At 47.3% G+C, this 19,015-nt stretch overlaps 8 protein-coding genes across 8 annotated transcripts, besides 32 other annotated features; all 8 read right to left on the reverse strand.

Annotated features, from left to right (window-relative positions):
• Tc00.1047053506729.9 (heat shock 70 kDa protein, putative) lies at positions 1–645 on the reverse strand (the record flags this gene model as incomplete). The annotated part of the gene is made up of 1 exon (XM_804356.1): positions 1–645. A coding segment is annotated over one exon (645 nt), but the record flags the coding sequence as incomplete, so codon positions are not given.
• Positions 1–19,015: a sequence feature (heterozygous, Esmeraldo-like haplotype).
• Positions 732–770: a microsatellite.
• Positions 989–1,016: a microsatellite.
• Positions 1,045–1,075: a microsatellite.
• Positions 1,315–1,356: a sequence feature (A-rich).
• Positions 1,425–1,447: a microsatellite.
• Tc00.1047053506729.20 (hypothetical protein, conserved) lies at positions 1,578–2,552 on the reverse strand (the record flags this gene model as incomplete). The annotated part of the gene is made up of 1 exon (XM_804349.1): positions 1,578–2,552. One exon carries the CDS (start codon positions 2,550–2,552, stop codon positions 1,578–1,580), a length of 975 nt encoding a protein of 324 aa, XP_809442.1.
• Positions 2,951–3,451, reverse strand: Tc00.1047053506729.30 (hypothetical protein, conserved; the record flags this gene model as incomplete). The annotated part of the gene is made up of 1 exon (XM_804350.1): positions 2,951–3,451. One exon carries the CDS (start codon positions 3,449–3,451, stop codon positions 2,951–2,953), a length of 501 nt encoding a protein of 166 aa, XP_809443.1.
• Positions 3,481–3,511: a microsatellite.
• Positions 3,675–3,751: a sequence feature (A-rich).
• Positions 3,871–3,891: a microsatellite.
• Positions 4,053–6,230, reverse strand: Tc00.1047053506729.40 (hypothetical protein, conserved; the record flags this gene model as incomplete). Its single annotated transcript, XM_804351.1, has 1 exon — positions 4,053–6,230. The coding sequence occupies one exon, from the start codon at positions 6,228–6,230 to the stop codon at positions 4,053–4,055; it is 2,178 nt and encodes a 725-aa protein (XP_809444.1).
• Positions 6,463–6,487: a sequence feature (AT_rich).
• Positions 6,809–9,142, reverse strand: Tc00.1047053506729.50 (hypothetical protein, conserved; the record flags this gene model as incomplete). The annotated part of the gene is made up of 1 exon (XM_804352.1): positions 6,809–9,142. The coding sequence occupies one exon, from the start codon at positions 9,140–9,142 to the stop codon at positions 6,809–6,811; it is 2,334 nt and encodes a 777-aa protein (XP_809445.1).
• Positions 9,407–9,426: a microsatellite.
• Positions 9,687–9,711: a microsatellite.
• Tc00.1047053506729.70 (hypothetical protein, conserved) lies at positions 10,058–11,542 on the reverse strand (the record flags this gene model as incomplete). The annotated part of the gene is made up of 1 exon (XM_804353.1): positions 10,058–11,542. The coding sequence occupies one exon, from the start codon at positions 11,540–11,542 to the stop codon at positions 10,058–10,060; it is 1,485 nt and encodes a 494-aa protein (XP_809446.1).
• Positions 11,617–11,637: a sequence feature (AT_rich).
• Positions 11,698–11,750: a microsatellite.
• Positions 11,843–11,887: a repeat region.
• Positions 11,920–11,947: a microsatellite.
• Positions 12,025–14,877, reverse strand: Tc00.1047053506729.80 (hypothetical protein, conserved; the record flags this gene model as incomplete). The annotated part of the gene is made up of 1 exon (XM_804354.1): positions 12,025–14,877. One exon carries the CDS (start codon positions 14,875–14,877, stop codon positions 12,025–12,027), a length of 2,853 nt encoding a protein of 950 aa, XP_809447.1.
• Positions 14,945–15,023: a sequence feature (A-rich).
• Positions 15,024–15,051: a microsatellite.
• Positions 15,052–15,104: a sequence feature (A-rich).
• Positions 15,339–17,168, reverse strand: Tc00.1047053506729.90 (hypothetical protein, conserved; the record flags this gene model as incomplete). Its single annotated transcript, XM_804355.1, has 1 exon — positions 15,339–17,168. One exon carries the CDS (start codon positions 17,166–17,168, stop codon positions 15,339–15,341), a length of 1,830 nt encoding a protein of 609 aa, XP_809448.1.
• Positions 17,210–17,234: a microsatellite.
• Positions 17,362–17,388: a microsatellite.
• Positions 17,553–17,684: a sequence feature (A-rich).
• Positions 17,742–17,791: a sequence feature (T-rich).
• Positions 17,944–17,969: a microsatellite.
• Positions 18,287–18,319: a microsatellite.
• Positions 18,325–18,359: a microsatellite.
• Positions 18,360–18,381: a microsatellite.
• Positions 18,382–18,406: a microsatellite.
• Positions 18,536–18,592: a sequence feature (T-rich).
• Positions 18,615–18,643: a microsatellite.
• Positions 18,744–18,768: a microsatellite.
• Positions 18,878–18,913: a microsatellite.

Genomic DNA, 19,015 nt, shown 5'->3' on the forward strand with positions numbered 1-19,015 from the left:
AAGAACATCAAAGCCCGCCGCTAATGCCGCATCCTCTGTTGCAACTTTTTGCTGCGGCGTAAAGAAGGCTGGAACACTCACAACGACGGCGTCCACGGGCTCCTTCAGGTACTTTTCCGACTCATGCTTCAGGTACCGCAAAAACATGGCAATGATGTGCACAACGGTGTACGTCCGGCCCATGATTTCTACAGCCACCTCCCCCTTCTCGTTAATCGTCAACATGTTCGTCTTGTGAAGCTGGGATTGAACCCGACCGAGCTCACCCACACCCCTACCGATAAGTCGTTTGCCACTGCACAGCGTTGCGCTTGCACTGGTGCGGACGCACGCCCGAGCTTCCTCCCCGTACAGGCGAACCTTGTGATTCTTGTCAAATGTAATCGCAGTCGGGAACACCCAAGATCCCGTTGGAGAAGGAATAATTTTGGGTTTATTCGTTTCCTTATCAATGTACGAGATGCAACTGTTTGTCGTGCCAAGATCAACGCCAATCACACGACCGTCGCGCTCACGGTTCTCCTCCTTTACCACAACAAAACGATTGCGTGTGGCCTCATCCAACTCCATCCGCCGTTTTGCCTCCATCTCCATAGAGTGCTGCATGTTCACAGTGCTGCCCGGGCGCCGTGGGGGCATGGGCATTGGGAGCTGTTGAAGGAACACGCGTGTGCGTTGAAACCTAAACACACCACAGAAACGCATTTCCCAAAAATCCTCTCGAACGACAGAAATAAACACACAAACAAACAAACAAAAAAAAAAACAAAAACAGATGCAGCACCGAAGTAAAAGTGACAAAAAGAGGGAAGGAATAAAAATTAAAGAAAAAAAAAAAAGTATTTGCGAATTGCCAAATTCACCTCCCAAACGCACACACACACATAGATGGAGAAAAAGAAAAAGAAAAAGGAAGAGGGGCATTTAAGGTTATTTGTATAAATAAAACATACGGAGGAACAACAGTGGCAACATGCAAAATTCGCACATATAATATATATATATATATATATATACGGCAAAGATAAAAGGGCCTAAATTTCGTTTCTCTTTTTTTTTTTTTTTTTTTTTTTTTGTTCACTGAGTTTTTGTCATCCAAGAAGCTGCAATTGGGGAATCCTGAGGCCGTTCATTTCCCTGCGGGGGTGGCAGCGGTGGCAGAAGGCGCTCAACAATTGGGGCGGCTGCGCAGTTCACGGCCACGGCGACAAGAGCACTCGCGATGGGGTACACAAATTCGGCGTCCCACAGAAACTGATAATCCATTTGCCTCCTACAAGAATGCGTTCTCTTGTTCTCCAAACAAAACCCGTCAAAGAAATGAGAAGGAAAAAAAAAAGAAAAAAAAGAAAATAATTCCTGCAGAATTTCCACACTGTCATTATTCCGCGTAAATTAACATGTCTACAGTGTCACCCGAATGAACACACACACACACACACGCACAAAGAGATGAATATACATAAAAAGGCATGGATGTATGTCATGCATGTAAATAGGCACCCGGTACTTCCTTTTTCATTTTGTTTCTTCCCTCTCCTCAGCAACCAGCTCCCAAGAGAGTGAAGGAGCACGTACTAGTCGGAATCACTGTGAACAAGACGGTACAACTGCCGACGCAGCCGCTCCTTCTCCGATTCCGCCACCTGTTTGCTGTGGAGAATCTGCGGCAGCCAACTCCTCTCCAGCTTTGACTGCAAAAACAACAGTCGTCCCTTATGCATCTCCTCCAGAAGGAAGGCAATAAGATTCACAGCGTAACGTGTCAAGCACAGCTCCAGCAGCACACACAGGATACGAGACAATGCACCATAAAAGCCGATTGTAACTTCACTGCCACTGACGCTCCCGTCATGAACATCGCTACGGGGCACCAACATCTTGTACCGTGCCCGCCAATTCCGGTGTCGGTCCAATATGCCACTCTCCTCATCGTAAAGACGCCACCCGTAAAAGCGAAGAAAAACAACGTAACTGTAGTGTACGCGATCCATCATGCTGGGATGACGAAGCTGCTTGTAGTCCTTCCATGTCAATGCCTGAAATATCTCACAATAAGAAATCAAAGAGTATTTGGTAAACTCTTCATTCTTCTTCACGCTGATCTGATCCGCCTCCGTTAGTGTGCATCCCTCCGTCCTCGTGCCAAGCCGCACCGACGGCATGAGAAGCCAAAGTAATCGATTCCAGTTAAGCTGAAGCAGTTCAAGCCCATCTGAACTAGAGAGTCGTGCTGACTGTTCTTCTTCCGAAAAGGATGTGCCGTCCCGACACGGCGGTAAGAGTGCCTGATGAAGGGCAATAACATGTAAACAACTCGTAACATTCTGCGTCTCTCCCTCTTTTTGAGGGGGAAGCCGCACTTGGACGGGACGACTACCGCGATAAAATGACACAGACGGATGTTCCCTAAAGTCTCCTCCCGCCGCCGCCACTTCATCGGCACTCTCACGCAGTCTCGCAAGATGAGCCTCGAGATCACCTCCAAGATCCGGTGTTGACTGCAATGACAACTCGGGACATTCCTTCTGACTTTCTTGAACCTTCCCCATTGCGTGTTTTTTTTCCCCTTCCTCCTTTTCGTTGTTGCAGAAGAATCCTTGGACAATGAAATGGGAAATCTCGGCGGCAGAGAAAAAAAAAAAAAAACGGCAATGACAGACCGGAACTGCCCCACACGTGACAGATACAACCAAAGCAATGGCATGCTTATATATATGTATATATGCACAAACAGACACATAAGCAGAAAAGACCAACAACTAAATGTCACCAAACGAAGTGCCAAAAACAGCGTCGCCCTACCTCCCCAGCCATTTCTCTCACGTCAGTTTTATCCAGCATTGCGTGCACCCAGAAAGAGAGAGACACGCAGATTCACACACTAAATGTGGGACGAAAAAAAAGTGGGAATTCGTTAATTTAATTGCCCTTGAGGCGCGTGTTGCTCTCATTCCTCCGAGCGACGGTCCAACGGATGCAGTTTTGGCAGCGCCACCACCGGTCTCGCCACGGGGGCTCCACGATAACGTCCACGGAACATCTCCGTGTCTCCGTACGGCGACGGTAAAAAGCCCTGCAACGGCCTCTCCCCAACACCGCCGCCGCCCACTCGCCACTCAAACCCAAAGTGCAACACATCCTTCAACTTCTTCGCACTCTCCAACTCCTGCACATCGCGGAGTGTTCCAACTAATTTTTTATTCACGAACAACAATGGCAATTCGGGGGTTTGAGCCACCTCCAGAAGCTGCCGGCGTAGGGATTCTGCATAAATGTGATGGTCCAGCTGTACCACTTTCATCCGCGTGCAGTACCACGACACATAGTGACGCAGGTGGCCAGTTTCAATGGGGCGTGATCCAGCAGTAAACATCACGGCCCAGTAGCGGTCCATGTACTCCTTTAAATGTGGCGAGAGAAATGGGCGCCATCGCTCGGACGACGGCATGTCGACCAAAGACACACACACACACACACAGAGAGAGAGAGAGAGAGGAAGAGGGAGAGACACACGCAACTTTGTTACTATTTTTTTTCCCCCGAATAAAAAGTGAGAGATCAAAAAAAAAAAAAAAAGATCAAAAAGCAAAAGGAAGAACATTCAGTCATATGCAGGCATTTCCTCCTTTGACAGAAGGAAATTGACCCACCACGGGTGGCGATTCCACACCAAAAGAGAAAAAAGAAGCAAAAGAAATAACACAGACACAAACACACACACACACAAAAAAAAAAAAAAAGGAAAAAACTCAGCTATTAAAAAAAGAGTTTCCAGCACACCTCACTGTAGCAATATGTTTACCCAGTAAAAGGCATGTGCTTTCTGTAATGAGAATCACAAATAAAACAGAGAACAGAGAGCCTGCTTATATATATATATATATATATGCCAGTATGCTTTCTTCTAGTGTAGGGCACGAAGTGATAGATGGACGCATGCGCTTCTGAAAGTTACTCACACGCACACCCCGCACTTTTTTTTTTTTTTTTTTCATCCTTCGAGAGTCAATGGACACCACCCACCAAAAAAGTCCGTCCACCTTGTGTCATCACACACTGCCCCCACTACAGTGCTTCCTTGACTTGGGAAGTAAACTGCGGCTGAAGGTCCGCATGGTGTGCAGGTCTCGCTTGTCCAGCCCCAACTCCAATGCAAGTTGACGTGTGCGAAGGGGCAGAAACTCATTTTCCGGTGATACTTCTCGCATCATCGCAGAACATGTCAGCCGATGGCCTTCCCACCGCCGCCACTCCACAGCTCTGCCACAATCTAAGCAAAGAACGATCTGATGCTTTTCCTGGTGTGGTTCCAGTCGCTCCAGCGGAATACGTGTGTTACACTCGCTGCACCATCGAACCTGTCGGATGCATTCATTCCAATGGCTGTAAAATTCATTGGTGGGCACATATGACTTGCAGTTGCGACACCACTGCTCGGCAGCGCTAGAAAGTGGACGGTTAGAAATGCGTTGATAATAAATACGTGTCGGCTCATGAATCATTCCGTCCAAACGCACAAAGTCTTGTGTCCGCTGAATGCTAAAGTCATCAAAAGAGCGCATACGAGCAAGAATATTTCCAAGATCATTTGTATCCGCAAGACGGTGGCAATCAATTTCTACGTTGTATGCATGTTGGTAATTTAGAATATTCAATGGGGAGATACTTTGCCGTGGGAATAATGGGAATTGTTGAATCTCGTAGCGTACCTCGGGATAAAAAGAGTGGTAAACACTAACACGCATTCGAGGCACTTCGACGGTGCGATGTACAGATGGAAAGTGCACCACGAGCACGTGTTCCTTCACTTGCAGCACCTCACCCACGGTACCCGGGGGCACACCAAAGGAAGCCGGAGCACCTAACAAGAGATGCACCGATGATCCCACGTCAAGATTTAACGAGTCGACGAGAGAAAACGACGAGAGTAAAGAAGACTGCAACAACATGCTCACAATGTAATTCCCAATCTCCGTCCGCTTCAGTGTACGAAAACGAGGTGGTAATACCCGAATTGCTGGTTGTTTCGGAAAACGAGATGTAAACTTTACGATAGCCTCCACGTTGGAGATTAATTTCTGAGGTGGCAACGACGCAACATGGCCGGCAAAAAGACTGCCGCTTTCTTTTCTCTTATCATTGTTATTATTGCTCTCATGTTTACTGTGACGTCTACCACTCCCGCAAGACGACTCGTTGGAAGCGCCGTCCTCCTCATCATCATCAACATCACTTCCGTCCGCATCCTCCACCCCTCGGCTTTCGTCTTCCTTCTCCACAGTCAACCCTCGCGTCGCGGATCGTGCCTCCAGCTCTTCAATATCACCCGGTGTGAGGAGACCGAAGTACGCTTTGTTGACCAACGACGTGAGTCTCCGTGCCTGTCCGTGAATTTTCTCCAACAGCCGTTGCCGCGGGAAGAGCTCATCCCAGTTGTCCAGCTGATAAACGTAGCCGCCCGTGTCGCTGCTGGGGTGTACAGGCAGATGCCAAAAGTCTGCGGCCGCAAAAACGCGAAGGCCACCAAACGGCTCTCTCAGGCGTCCACGCAGGTCTCGGCAAACTCGGTCAATGGAAGTGAGGATGGTGGGGGCTACTTGATCGACGGCGTCAAAAATAAATACATCCGCCGTCGCCAGGCTGGGAACACAAGAGGCATATGTGGACTCGCACAGACGCGCATGACGCCCCAAAGCGCCCTCAAGTTGATCCTGCGACGGAAGCTCGTTTTTCCCAAAGTAGCGCAGTCCGAGGAAGTGATGCAGCAGCATTCCGTCTATGCGACAGGCACGTTTTGAATCCGCAGACACATAAACCACTTTCTTCCCCTTCTTTTCACACACCTCACCGATGGCCTTAAGAATTGTCATTTTGCCTGTATGATAGGCACCGCAGAAGATGATGTTCTCCTCGGAGGCAAGAGCCTCGGCAACATAGCGCTGGGTACTCGCCGAGTTTTTGTGGCGCAGTGCATGGATGTCACCCTTAAACCCGTGAGAGTCCACCTCTCGCACGAGATGGCCAAAGCCACGTGCAGCCGTCAAGAGCAATGGTGAGAAAAGCGCGGGAGATCTTTCAATGGACATAAAACTCATTGAGCGGCACAAACCACTGGCACGTGGCCCATTCCTGGTGGCTGTACTCATCAGCCTACGCAGAAATACACCGCCAGCATAATGAGCCTTGTTTCTGCGCTCCGAAGCGGCAGTGAACCAGCGGCCAGGCATTTTCCTCTCACCGACTCACTGGCCAAACTGACAAAACACAGCGAAAAAGAGAAAAAGTCCCAATTAAAGAGGCAAACTACTTTTTTTTCCCTTTTCCTCTTCTGTTTGTCGCACAACCCTAAGAAAGGAGGAAAACAAAAAAGTAGTTGAAGCTGCGGCAATCGTAAAGCACACACACACACACAGAGAGAGAGAGAAATAAAAAGCGAAACTTCATAAGAAAAGCAAAAACAAAATAAAATATATAAAAAAATAAACACGTTTCCACCTTCTCAGCCCGTCCTTTTTTTTTTTTTTTTTCGTTCCGCCCATCCTCGCGCAAAATAGAAGAAAAGGAAAAAAGGGGGTCAACGTGTGACAAAACGCATCTGTAAGTGTGCATGCATGCGCGGCTATCTGCACTTTAGACACGTTACTTTTTCTTTCTTATTGTTGTTGTTGTTCTCCGCTTCTTCCTCCTCCTACATTTTCCCCCATCCCACCCCTGTGACGCGGCTCACAACGCACCATTCACCAAAATAATCACACAAACACAACTTCTCTCCCTTCACCTCCTCTTCAGCTTCTAATAAGGAACCCTATGATTCCATCAAATGTTCTCGCCGTGGCAGCTCCACCGGCTCACTATCCGTTAAAGTCACAACGTGGCGCCTATGCTGAAACCAGTACACAATTTTAAGTTCTTTTTCCTCCTCTGTGAAAGGATCGGGGTCAGTGAACCCCACAAGTTTGCTTTTCGAACCCTCAGGTAACACAAGCTGCGAGTCCCGAACAAAGTTCTGAAGCGGAACTGTAACGTCTAGCACCAGAACAGATGATGCAACGGCATCTTCTTCAGTGATAATTTCTTTACTCTTAGCGACAGACCCCGCTAGTGACGCTGTCAGCTTCGTTCGCCACCGTCGCCACCACGGCAACCGTTGTGACGCATTCGCCGCACCGTTTTTCACCGGCGAACAAAGTGACTCTGGGTAACGAGGATTCAGTACACCATATTTCGCATTGATGATAACAAGTCCACCAATTTTCTCTTCCGCTAAACGATTTCGTAAGGAAAGAACTTCCACCGCCTTCTGCTCGTGCATAGCACGCACACGCGCCAAGTCCATTTCCGTCCTGTGCTCCAAACGGCGCTGACGATAAATCGTTGCTAGCCTCGAGCGCTGGAATGGGTGCCAAGCTACTCGTGCCGCACGATAACACACCCACGGCGTCATCAACCACAATAGCACCCACCGAAACTCGGAAGAAATAAACGCCGCAACTGGAATTTCAATGCGATGTTGTTTCCGCGTGTAAAGGAAAGAGATAGTATTCGTCGCCCTCCCCCTGCTGTTACGCGTCTTGTAACCAATAGGAAGGATGGATAAAGATAGGTCGGTTGCAAATCCAATGCCAATCGATTGCCACTCGCTAGTATTGTACCATGCCTCAAAACCAATTCGACCGAATCCGCTCAAAGGCAACAATGAGACGGTCTGGGAGATAAATCCCCGCTTCTCCTTCCCAGTTTCCTCCTTCTTTTTATCGTTACTTGTGATGAATGATCCGTTGTACAAAACAAACGCCAGAACCCCATACCCCATAGAGACAGAAAAACTTTTATTTAGCCCATCCGCAAAACGAAAGACGCTGGTTTTTAAAACACCATTCTCTGTGAGAGACATAATCAAGGTGTTCTCCAATGACCATACACGGGAGAGTTTTCGATAGAGGGATACCTCATACCGCTCCAGTAAACTCCAGGCATTGAGAAAGAGTAACTTTGTTTTAAGTGACCACAGGGCGTTCAGTTCACGAAAACGTGAAAATTTTAGTCTCATTCCCTTCAAAGACACTTGGCAAGAGGCTTCGTACCCGTGGATAGCATCCGGTACATAGCTCAGTTTTCCTCCACAGCCTACATGCATTCTGGAGCCCTGATGGCTTGCAATTGTTAAAAACTGCATATTAAGGTTCGGTTTCAGCTCGTGCTTAAAGGAGTTACGAAAAAATATTGCTTGTGGCAAGGCTGCCAGAAACAACTTTTGCATAAGAGTAGCGGACGAAGGAGGTCGCGAAACAGATGGTACGTGAGAGGCGGTGTGACCCAACGCACCCATCCTCTGCCGCAACATTCCCTCTAACTCGGGGGAAGGCACCAAGACGAGTCGTTCTTCCCCGTCCAGTTTGACCAGTTGGACCTGCATTTGTGTGTTTTGCATAGACATCTGAGAATTTTTAGTAGGGGCTTTCGTCCCACTAGACGCACCCGATCGATCAACATTCTTTTCGTCCCCACCTCCCTCCTCGTCTCTCTCTCTTGCTGCCTCTGTTGTCGACATGTTCGTTGGGGCGGATTCTTCTTTACCGTCTTCCTTCTCCTTCAAAGAAGGATGAGGACGTGGAGGTGGAGACGGTGACGGTAAAGATGCATCATTCGCAACGTTCGGGATAAACAACTGAGCGATGGAGTAGGAAAGTTTAAGCATGGAGTTTGTCGAGAGCATATTTTCCAGCTGAAGCACCTCCTGCTCCTTCTCCAACATCGTCACGTAGCGAGCAACGTCCTTGGAAAGTGTAATATTCTCTGGAAGAAGTGACACCATGTTTACACCCTTTGATCCCACCGCATCATATGCAGCCCGCTGTTTCTCGTCCGAGAGTATCATGTATGCCTCCTGCAGCTGCTGAAAGCGCTCATTCATTAGCTGTTGAATCTCCCTTGATTCCCCGCCGTGCTTGTCGGTGTGGTACGCCTGACTCAAATACAAAAAGGACCGGCGAATGGAACTCTGCGAGGCATTCTGTGGCACCCCAAGAGCGGCGTAGTATCCAGACGGATCCGGCTCCTTTTTCTGGCCATCGCCAACTGGACGATGCAAGAACGTCTCTTCCCGGAATTCCTCCTCTGTCTCCTCCATGCTCACCATTGCCCCGTGCCTTGTTTGTATTCCGCCTCTTGTTCTTCTGCTCGCACCGGCGGGGGTGGATGGCGGTGGTTGTGGCTGTGACGATGAAAATGTAGTTGCCTGCACAACTCTTGTATCTTCCACCGCTCGTTCTCTATGATGTCAAATGTTTGCCTCCTCTTTTTGTTTTTTTTTTTGGGGTGGGGGGAGGAGGGGAGAGAAGGGTGTTCTTTTTCCTTTGCCCACCTCTCGTTATCTTCGATACGCCAATTTGGTCCTCCTGGCAAAAAAAAAAAAAAAAAAAATTGCGAGAAAATGGAAGAACACGGATACAGCAAGAAGCGTTGAAAGGGTAAAAGCCCACAGTGTCAAGCAAAATGTTCGTCAAGAGGCGGTGAGAGGAGTCGCCCCGCCCCACCACTCTCCTATCGTCATCTGGGGTGTTGTTGCGTGGGTCCCTTACCGTAGTCAAACCGGAGGGTTCCCCATCATCAACTCAAGAAATAAATCAGGCAATACACACAAAGAAAAAACAACAAATCGACACAATAAAATACAAAATCTTAAGAAAAAAAAAAAAAAAAAAAAAAGTCATGAAAATAATGAGGAGAAAATCAATGAGAATGGTGTGAGCTCAAAGAAGATACAAAACAAAAACTCACGTCTGGAATAATTGAGCCCAGCAGTTACCTCCCCGTACGGTCACCTCTATCCCCCACAATCTTCATCATCATTATCATTATGGGCAGATACAAACACACACACACACACAAAAAGCACAAATATGCGTGTATGTAAGTACATTTCTTCAATTCCTTGTAATTAACTTCAGTACGCTCTAATTCTCTTCTCACCACTCAGTGTGAATTTCTTCCCCTCTGAAATTCGTCTTCCCTCCTCCTCCTCCTCCACTCGTCCAACTCTCACTGCCGCTCGCTAATCACTTGGCAAGACCTGGGTGCGTCGGTCAGTAAACATATTTTGTGCGGCGTGCATTTTGGATCCATGGCCAGGCAAGACTGCATTTAACGCGTTTCGGTGAGAAGCCCTCTTATCTCCCATTGTTCCCGCTGCTGTCCCATCGGAAAACCCCGCTGATTGGTCCTGCTGCCGTGGTAATTCGTTGGCAAATATTATTTTTCTCAGGGCGTCAAACCACAAATCAAACTTGTCACGCAGCTCCGTAGCAAGTATAACTGTCTGTTCTTCTCTGACCAAAAAGAAACGATAAAAAGTGCGCTGCGTTGCCTCATCAAACATGCAGTCTGGGCGCAAGTCCATTACGGCATCCAGCCTTAGATGCGAGAGAAGAACAAATGACGATCGAGGACTTGGTCCCCAAAGAAGTGAATGACGTTGTATATCAAGCCAGACATACCGCTCATGCACACGGCCATGTCGGGTCCACTTGTAAAACCAGTCACCCGACTGCAAGGTCCCCAAGGCAGGACCAATAAGAATGTACTTAGAGAGAGAAGAGGTGGAAGGACCCATTTGGCTTTGGGAATTCATTTCTGTAGCACGTTGTTCGCGAAAATCCCCATCCGAAGTGCGTTGAAAGCCCACCCATTCGTTGCTGTCGCAATGGTAAGTGCGGCAGTCAGCCGGGGCGCTGTAATCGGGAGCGTAGCAGAATGCCTCAAAGGTCTGATTGCGGAACGGGTTCTTTTGGGTGAATGCGCTCTGAACGACAAATGGATTATAAAAATGAGAATCTTTCAGTGGTGGCTGTGATGGCTGTGATGGTTTTTTCTCTCCCACCTCAGCCTCGTGACTCCTCGAATTGCCTGCCCCAATGTCATCTGTCGTACCCACGTTCTGAATCTCCACGTCGTGTGAGGAAAAAGATGCATGACAAGCGTGCTGAACAGTCGGCGCCAAACCGGGCCGCCGTGTTTCACGAGACACAGCATTTCGTGTTGATGACGTCAGTGCTGCCTCTGGCCCAGCAGCGGTTGGAATCGCTACGCCATCTGCATTATCTCCCTGAGCCGCTTTGGAGGGTTTCGGTCCACGTGTACGTGGCACACGGACCGGCGACGGTACTCTTTTATCCCTCAGTGCACCTGCTGGCATATGCTGCGGCGGTGGCGGAAAGGCGGCGGCCTTGCGACCCGGGCGCAAAACTTCATCACTTTTCCCAGTATCCTCAGAAACTTGGGTGCCGGGTGATACGAGAACCACCGGTGGCGGTGGCAGTGGCGGCGGCATTGGCTGCGATAAATTCAGTGACAATCGTTCATCTGCCGCCTCACTGTGACGCAGCGCCTGCCCGGGCGGCTTCAAAGAGGGGATGGTGTTGATACTACGACTATTATTGTTCCCGGCACTTTTTTTCACCTTCTCCTCCCCCTCTTCGTAGGGGTTGAGGAGAACAGGGGCGAGTATTGTTCGGTGCCTACGGCCTGCATGAAGAGACATGGACTCACTCGACTACTCCGCAGCAGACTCAAAAACCCCTTCTTGTGTCTACACTTTTTTCTTTTTCGTTATTGTTTTTTTATTAAATTATTTTAGCCCTTTTTAACGTGTCTGCAAAGTCACCAGACGCAAAGGATGCGAGTCGCATTACGACCAGAGAAACAGAGAGACAGAGAGAGGAAGGGAGAGAGAGAGAGAGAGAGAGAGAAGACATGTTAATAGGAGCGCGATGCAGCCAGCATCCGCATTCAATAGGTCTCAAAGGAAACCACCCGCTGTCGGCAAATTCACATGACAATCAAAAAAAAAAAGAGAAAGAGGGAAAAAGAAAGAAAGAGGGAAAAATAACACACAAAGGGGTGTTAAAGCAAAAATTTAAAATAAAAGTAAAAATAAAAAATAAAAGGCAAATAAAACGTATCTGAAGAAAGTGACTGTGAAAAAATAATAGCTCTCTCTTTGATGAGTGCAGGGTAACCCCCTCAGTTCTGCAGTATCTCAAGAGCTCGCTGCAGCACACGCTGCCGCGTTGTGAAAAACATGTCGTCGCTTTCATTATCCACAGCATACAACATGCGGAGTGTTGCCTCGGCATCTTCCTCCAATCGAATGGATGAAGCCACCTTTAAGAAAATAGCCCCGTCCTTTTTAAATTCAAAATCGTTGATTTCATCTGGAAGGCAACCCTTCAGCCGTGCAATCTTTGCTGTGCAGACCCAAAGAAGAACTTCCCACAGATCACTTGGATCAGCCGACTCAATGGAATCGCATGCACCTTCACGCCCAACTTCCTTTCGAATGGTGGTGTTCTCTGTCACTGCAGTAACAGCAGGAGAAAATGAAGTCGGGTACTTAAGAAGTCGACGTAATAAAAAACGTGGGAGTTCCGGAACACACGCAAAAAAACCCGGCGACATGGCAAACAAGACGCGTAATATTCGGCGGGCATGTGACGGCAACACATTGGATGTCGGAAGCAGGAGAAGTTGTTGGTGACATTCAATAAAAAACAAAGCGGCAGGTGTGAAGAACGGTGCCATGTCACCTGCGTCTTGCGAACATTGCTTTGCTCCTCTACAGGCAACGTCAGAGGGTGTCATGCACATCCAGTTGGTAGACTGCAAAGCAGCAAATGGCTCCTCGACGGGGTCCGTCTCACATGTCGTCTTCTTGCCTTGCATAAGCACAGGGGCGAAGAACTCCACGTATGCAGCAATAATGTCAGCGATACCGCGATGGCGCAGTAGGCAGTGGCATGTTACCCATGTGGATTCCACCATGATTTCATCGGGCTTGTGCCACAACATCCCACCCAGACACGTCTCGCAAACAAACCAATACGCCCCACCAGAAATGAGAGTTCGATAGTCGTTCTCGTCCTCTTCGTCTTCTTCTCCATCCCAGCCGCTGTACACCCCCTCCTGCCGATTCCTCACGGCACCAAAACAACGACGCATGCCGCTTTCCACAGGCAGCAAGAGAGCACAAAGACGGCTCAAAAGAAGCCGATGATCCTCAAAAAGACCAATGACGGCGCCTTTCTGTACACAATTAGCAGCTGCTCCAATATGCAACATGCCACGGGCAATGGCAGCAACATCTTCGTCCACGAGAGCGGTTTTCCCCACCTCAAATCTGCCCTGTATGTGTCTCAGGCAGTTACTCCACATTGCTTGGACGGCCTCTCGCATTGCAATAGTCTCCTTCCTCATCACCTGCAACGTGGATTTGGGCAGCCTTGGGAAATTAACAATCAAGATGCAGCACAACTCCTCCAGTAGCAAAATCAAGAGCCGGATGGACTGCGGTGACGCATTAAGACTGCCCGGCAACCTCATACGTGCGGTATTCCACAACGCGTCCAGTGAAAAGCATTCTTTTGAACTTGGTGCCGCCCCCCACCTCCGCAATGCTCTTACAAGCGTCAGGTAAAACGTGAGCGAAACCAAAGCATCGTTATCACCACCACCAGCACCGACATTCGACCACGTAAGACGACGCAACGCATCACCAAGAAGAGCCGTTCGAACTTCAGCATCGTCAGACTCTTTATTGGCGTCAAATTCCTCGCACGTGGGAGAGCAAGCATGCAGCACCTGAGCTGCCTCGCAACACGCACACCATGCCCTCACGGTCAAATAGTTTCCTCCAATGCCAAGTTTGTGAATTGCATTGCATGACGATGGCGCCTTGTCCTTCTGAGCTCCAGTAACCAGCAACAGAAGTTGCCGTAACAGTCCCAGCCCTCTCTTCAAAATGTTGTCACACGCTTTTGTTATCGGTTCATTAACAGCCGAATTCAACTCCATCAAAACACTGCAGTGGTAAACCGCAAGAACAGTTGACAATGCACTCAATACATCCACGTGTAGGGTGTAGAGACCATTGAAAGTCTCTATTTTATTATCTTCATCGAGATACTCCAGACAAGCCGCTTCTTCTAATGTAAAGACCTCAGCAAGTTGCAATACCAACTCCATCCAGCGTTCCATTGAAACGACCCAGTGTTGCCGCTCACACGCCTTGCGAGTAAGGAGGCCAACCAGCACTACTCGAACCTCCGATAGTGCGTCCCGCACGGTACAAGCCTTTATCAATGCCCCACCCTGCTTGTCGCTCTGTAGCATCGTCGACAATGCTGAAAGGCCAGCAAACAGCATGTTACACAAGCCTTGATGGAATAGGAGAAGATATTTCCCATACAAGCACAGGCACTGCCCCGCCAAATGCCCTAATTCTTGCAGCTGTTCCGGCGCAATGACAACGGGTGAATTAGGTTCATTTATTTCACGCCAGGCCACGTCAACCCTACGCATCACGGGTGAAAAGACATCCGCAAGAAGCCGCAGGCGATGTGCTTGTAAAGAAAGTGTTGAGTGGTGGACAAAACGTGCCACATCCACGAAAAGTTGAAGTGTCTGTAGAAGTGAGTCCACTGGCTCAAGCCTGCAGCCTCCCCGCCCCTTTCCCTCCCCGACGTCGAAATGTAATGCCAACGTTTCATCCCAGGCGGTGCTCCCTGCTGCTGTGAGCCTCCGCAAACGGATCCAAAGCGCACTGAAGAGTGTCTCCTCCATCGGGCCCCATTGAGTGATCAGAGCCTTGTGCTGGTCACAGTTCGGCACATGACGATACCCACAACGCACCAGTGATAGCAGCAATGGTAGCTGAAGAAGAACACCATTTCCATCCACGCAGTTTACCAAATGCGTGGCGACGCCGCTATCGGCACACGGGTGCTCGCTGCACAAGACCTCAGCCGCCTTCAACGGCGATATTGGCGCCACGAGCAACCGATCACGCAGCAGTGAAAAGACGGAGTGCATGGCCCTCATCGTGAGAAATAAAAAAAACGACACGTCTGCTGTGTCTTGTTGGTATCATTCATACATCCACCGCAGCATAAAGACACGCAAAAAAATAAAGAAAGTGGGCGAAAAAAAAAAAAAAAAAAACCACAAACTCAAAAACAAATTGTAGAAATAATAATAATAAAAGTAATAATAATATACAAGAAACACACATTGCAAGAACAGAGAAAAAACAAACAAACAAACAAAAAACGTTTAAATTGTAATGAGGAACCACTTTTAAATAATACCACCTCATTCCTTTTTTTTTTTTTTGATTGTTATCAATTCGGCAGAGCCCGTTACACGGAGGGAAGCCAAACAAATGGAATCCAACAAAATCTAATAATGAGGCGTGAATGGAAAAAAAAAAAAAAAAGCAACACGCATAAATCAATAATACGATTGCGATCGATGTTTCCTTCACTCCTCTCCCTTCACTCCATTTACTCAGCCCGTCGCCTCTTCTGTGGCTGTTCTGGCACCACGACCTCTGCGTCATCCGCTGCGTCATCCAGCGCGTCGTCCTCAATCCTGAGCTCGTCCAGCATCTCTTCAAGCGCAATCTGCGGCACCCCATCATCCTCGTCTCCCTCTTCTTCCGGTTCCGCGCAATCTTTGCCATTCTTTGCCGCACGTTGAGCCAACTCAAATTCTGACATCTTGTAAATGGGCACGTCACGGCGGAACTCTGCGTCACGCTCAAGGTCGTCCTCAAACTCCCGCCGCTCCTCCTCAAGCTCCTCCTGACGTTTTTCATTGCGTCCCATGGACATAGGATCCAGGACGTCCAAATGCTTAAGCTTCCATACACGCTTGTGGCGCCGTGCCCTTTGGGAAGGGAAGTGTTTCCGCACAAGGAACACCTCTTGGAGTTGCTCCGGTTTGTACCGTTGACTGTCCCATTCCTCGTTGTTAAAGTTCTTTCCCTCCAGCAGATACCCCATCGCAAGATCACCAGGTTGCAACAATCCACCGAGGTGCGATGTCACAATCCACTCACGCCCCTGGCCAACCTCGGAGGATAGGCAGAGAGTCACCACACCGAGTTGATAACGGCCGTTTGTTACACCTGTGGGAGTACATTCCAGCACGTAAAATTCCGTGAGTTCACGGGAGCTCATAAAAGTAGGAAATGGTTTCTTCCAGTAATACTGACCCGTAAACTCACCAGCGCGCAGGGTTTTTGGATCCAGTAACACAATACTGCTGTATACTTTATGCACAATGACAAGAGGGCCAAGTCCACCAAGTTTCAGATAGTAATTTTGGTAAGGAAGCAAGAGAAGATCTTCACGGCACAGTGGAGCAATTTCAACCGAAAACGTATGGTGTTGTACAGCTGTATTATTCTTGCTATCGTGTGATACAAGCTGCACGGCGTCTCGACGTGTTATAGGGCTATTCCGATTTAAAAACTCCAAAAAATTCATTGCATGGCTCTTATGCGCAAAAAAGAAATCCAAGCCATCTGGCTTAGACTCAACACGAATAAAACTCTCATGTAATTTATGTTTTAATATAAGTTGCTCAAGAAACAGAAATGTTTTCTTATGTGTGGTTTTCTGTCGTACCTGAACACACGCATCCCACTGTGGTTGTCCTGTTGCTACCTTTTGACAGGTTGGGCACTGCTGCCAGAGGACAACGTACTCCACCACGCATGCTTGTTGAATGACAATATTGTTCAATACTTCCTTCTGAAGTACAAGTTTCACTTTCAGCCGTTTTGAGTGTGGCTCTGTCCATATAAAGTTGGCATCAACCAACTTAAACACATTTCGGCTCATCCCTTTGATGCGTTTGAGGCAAATTGTAAGCAATTCACGGCTTTCCAAATCTGCACGACTCCAATACTGTGGAGGCTGAAGATAGCGGGTACATTCCGGGCAGTATACAATAATATATTCCTTTTGCAAAGACTCGGTGATGTCGACATGTGAACGGAGACAACTGGGGCACATGTTGCTTGGGTTGCTGTCAATCAACAGGCCACACATGCAGCAGAGGACTTTTGGGATAATCTTCTCGTCACACTCATGCTGAAACTCACCGTCCAAGTCCATAAATACACACAAACACACAAATATGACTCTTCCTGCAGTTGCTGCTGTGCAAAAAAGAAAAAAACGGTAGGCCTCTCCCCAAAACAAAAAAAAAAAACGATCCAACCACAGGAATAAATAAAACATTGCATCTGAAAAACGCTCCCCCACCTCCAGCAAAAACCACACACACACACACAGAGAGAGAGAGAGAGAGAAGGGAAATTTCATACAATCTGAGCAGATATTTGGAAAGGAAGAAGAAGGGAAGGAAAAAAGAAAAAAAAAAAAAAAAAAGGGAAGGGCAACAGAAGCAGATAGAAAGTCATGCTACCAAGCGATAAATACGCAGGCAAATAACATCCGTACTTTATATAATCCACAATTTCCTCTTCTTCCTATTCCCGGTGCTGTCATCTCACAAAAAAATAAAAATAAAAATAGAAATGAAGTCCAAATGGCAAGAGGTTGGGAGGGGATTATAACCCCACTTCCTCCTCCCCTCCCTCACTGTTTTCGTTTCTTCTCCCTCGGCAGGGAGGACAGTCCCGTAATAAATGCATTGCAATCGCCATCATGCATACAGAGATGAGCGTCCCAAGCAGAAACAATGAGAAAAAAAAGAAAAAGAAAAAATCACGAAACAAAACAAAAAGATGTCAGAAGCAAAAAAAAAAAAAAAAGAGAATGGAAATAAAAGAGAAAGAGAGAGAGAGAGAGGAGGAAAAACAAAACAAAACAAAAAAAGGTGTACGGCGTTAATAACCACCAATCGACACAATTAGTAACGCGGGTCCTTCCCAATTTTATTCGTCTTCCTCCTTTCTTTTTTTTTTTTTTTTCTTCTGCTTTTTGCTACCATTCTCTGTTTGTGTAATACATGTAGACTCGTGCCATAAGGTACACACATACGCCTAGAACTCTCATTTTTCCTTCTTGTCTGTTTGTTTGTTTACTCTCGAACTCCGCTCCCTTTCCATTCCCTTCCCTTCCACACACACACACACAGGCAGGCAGGCAGGCAGGCAGACACTTCCACACCAAATAAATACATCCGCACATACATGAAACACAGAAATCTCCTCAATATTTCACACACACACTCTCTCTCACCCTATCACCCTTTCTCTTTCCATCCCTCCATCTATCGCCCACCACAAAACGGAGAAACAGACATGAAAACACACACGCAAGCCGACGTATACATTCAAAGTAAATACAAGTAACAGTAAGGCACACACACACACAGAGAGAGAGAGAAAGAAACACATATATTCATATTTTTATATATACAGCTGAAATATTAGTTACTTTAAGCAAATTAAGAATTGATAACCAAAAGTAAAACCAAAAAAAAAAAAAAAAAAGAAAAAAAAAGGAAACAAGCATATATACATATCTACATACATATATTCCTAAATCTATTATATTATATTATATTATACATATATGTATGTGTATATAATATAATTATTGAAACAAAAAAGAAAAAGAAAACGCATTACTACCCGCACAAGCAATACACTCAGAAAGACACAACAACAAAAAAAAGCAGAAAAAAAGAAAGATAAACATGCATATAAATATAAATTACAAGTTTTTTTTTTTTTTTTTTTGGTTTTCTTTCCCCCTCCCTTTCGTCCCTTTCCTTCCTTAGCACCTTCCTCATTTATCCAATCTCTCTCTCCCTCTCTCCCTCTCTCTCTTTTCCCACACACACAGTTGTGGTCTCCTTGTTTTTCTTCGGAAGCGATTAAAACACAAAAGTCATGAAAATTTCCCCTCCCCGCTATCATCGCTTAATTTCACCACCACCACCACCAACACCACCGTCTCCTCCCTCCTTCGGTCCTCCTTCTGCGGCCTGCCGGGGGAAGGGGGTGGTGGTGGCGGTGGTTTCAGGACGGTGCATCGCCTGTCACAGACGCGTCTTTCCGTCCCACACATACACACGTGTATACATACACACATATATATTTATTTATTAAAGAAAGAAGGAAGGCGAATGATACGCAGGCACGTATCAAAAGTGTGGTATGAGTTAAAAACAAGAGCTCACATGTATACATGCATGCATG

The sequence above is a fragment of the Trypanosoma cruzi genome, genomic scaffold, assembly GCF_000209065.1.
Source record: "Trypanosoma cruzi strain CL Brener 1047053516721 genomic scaffold, whole genome shotgun sequence".
Lineage (NCBI taxonomy): Eukaryota > Euglenozoa > Kinetoplastea > Trypanosomatida > Trypanosomatidae > Trypanosoma > Trypanosoma cruzi.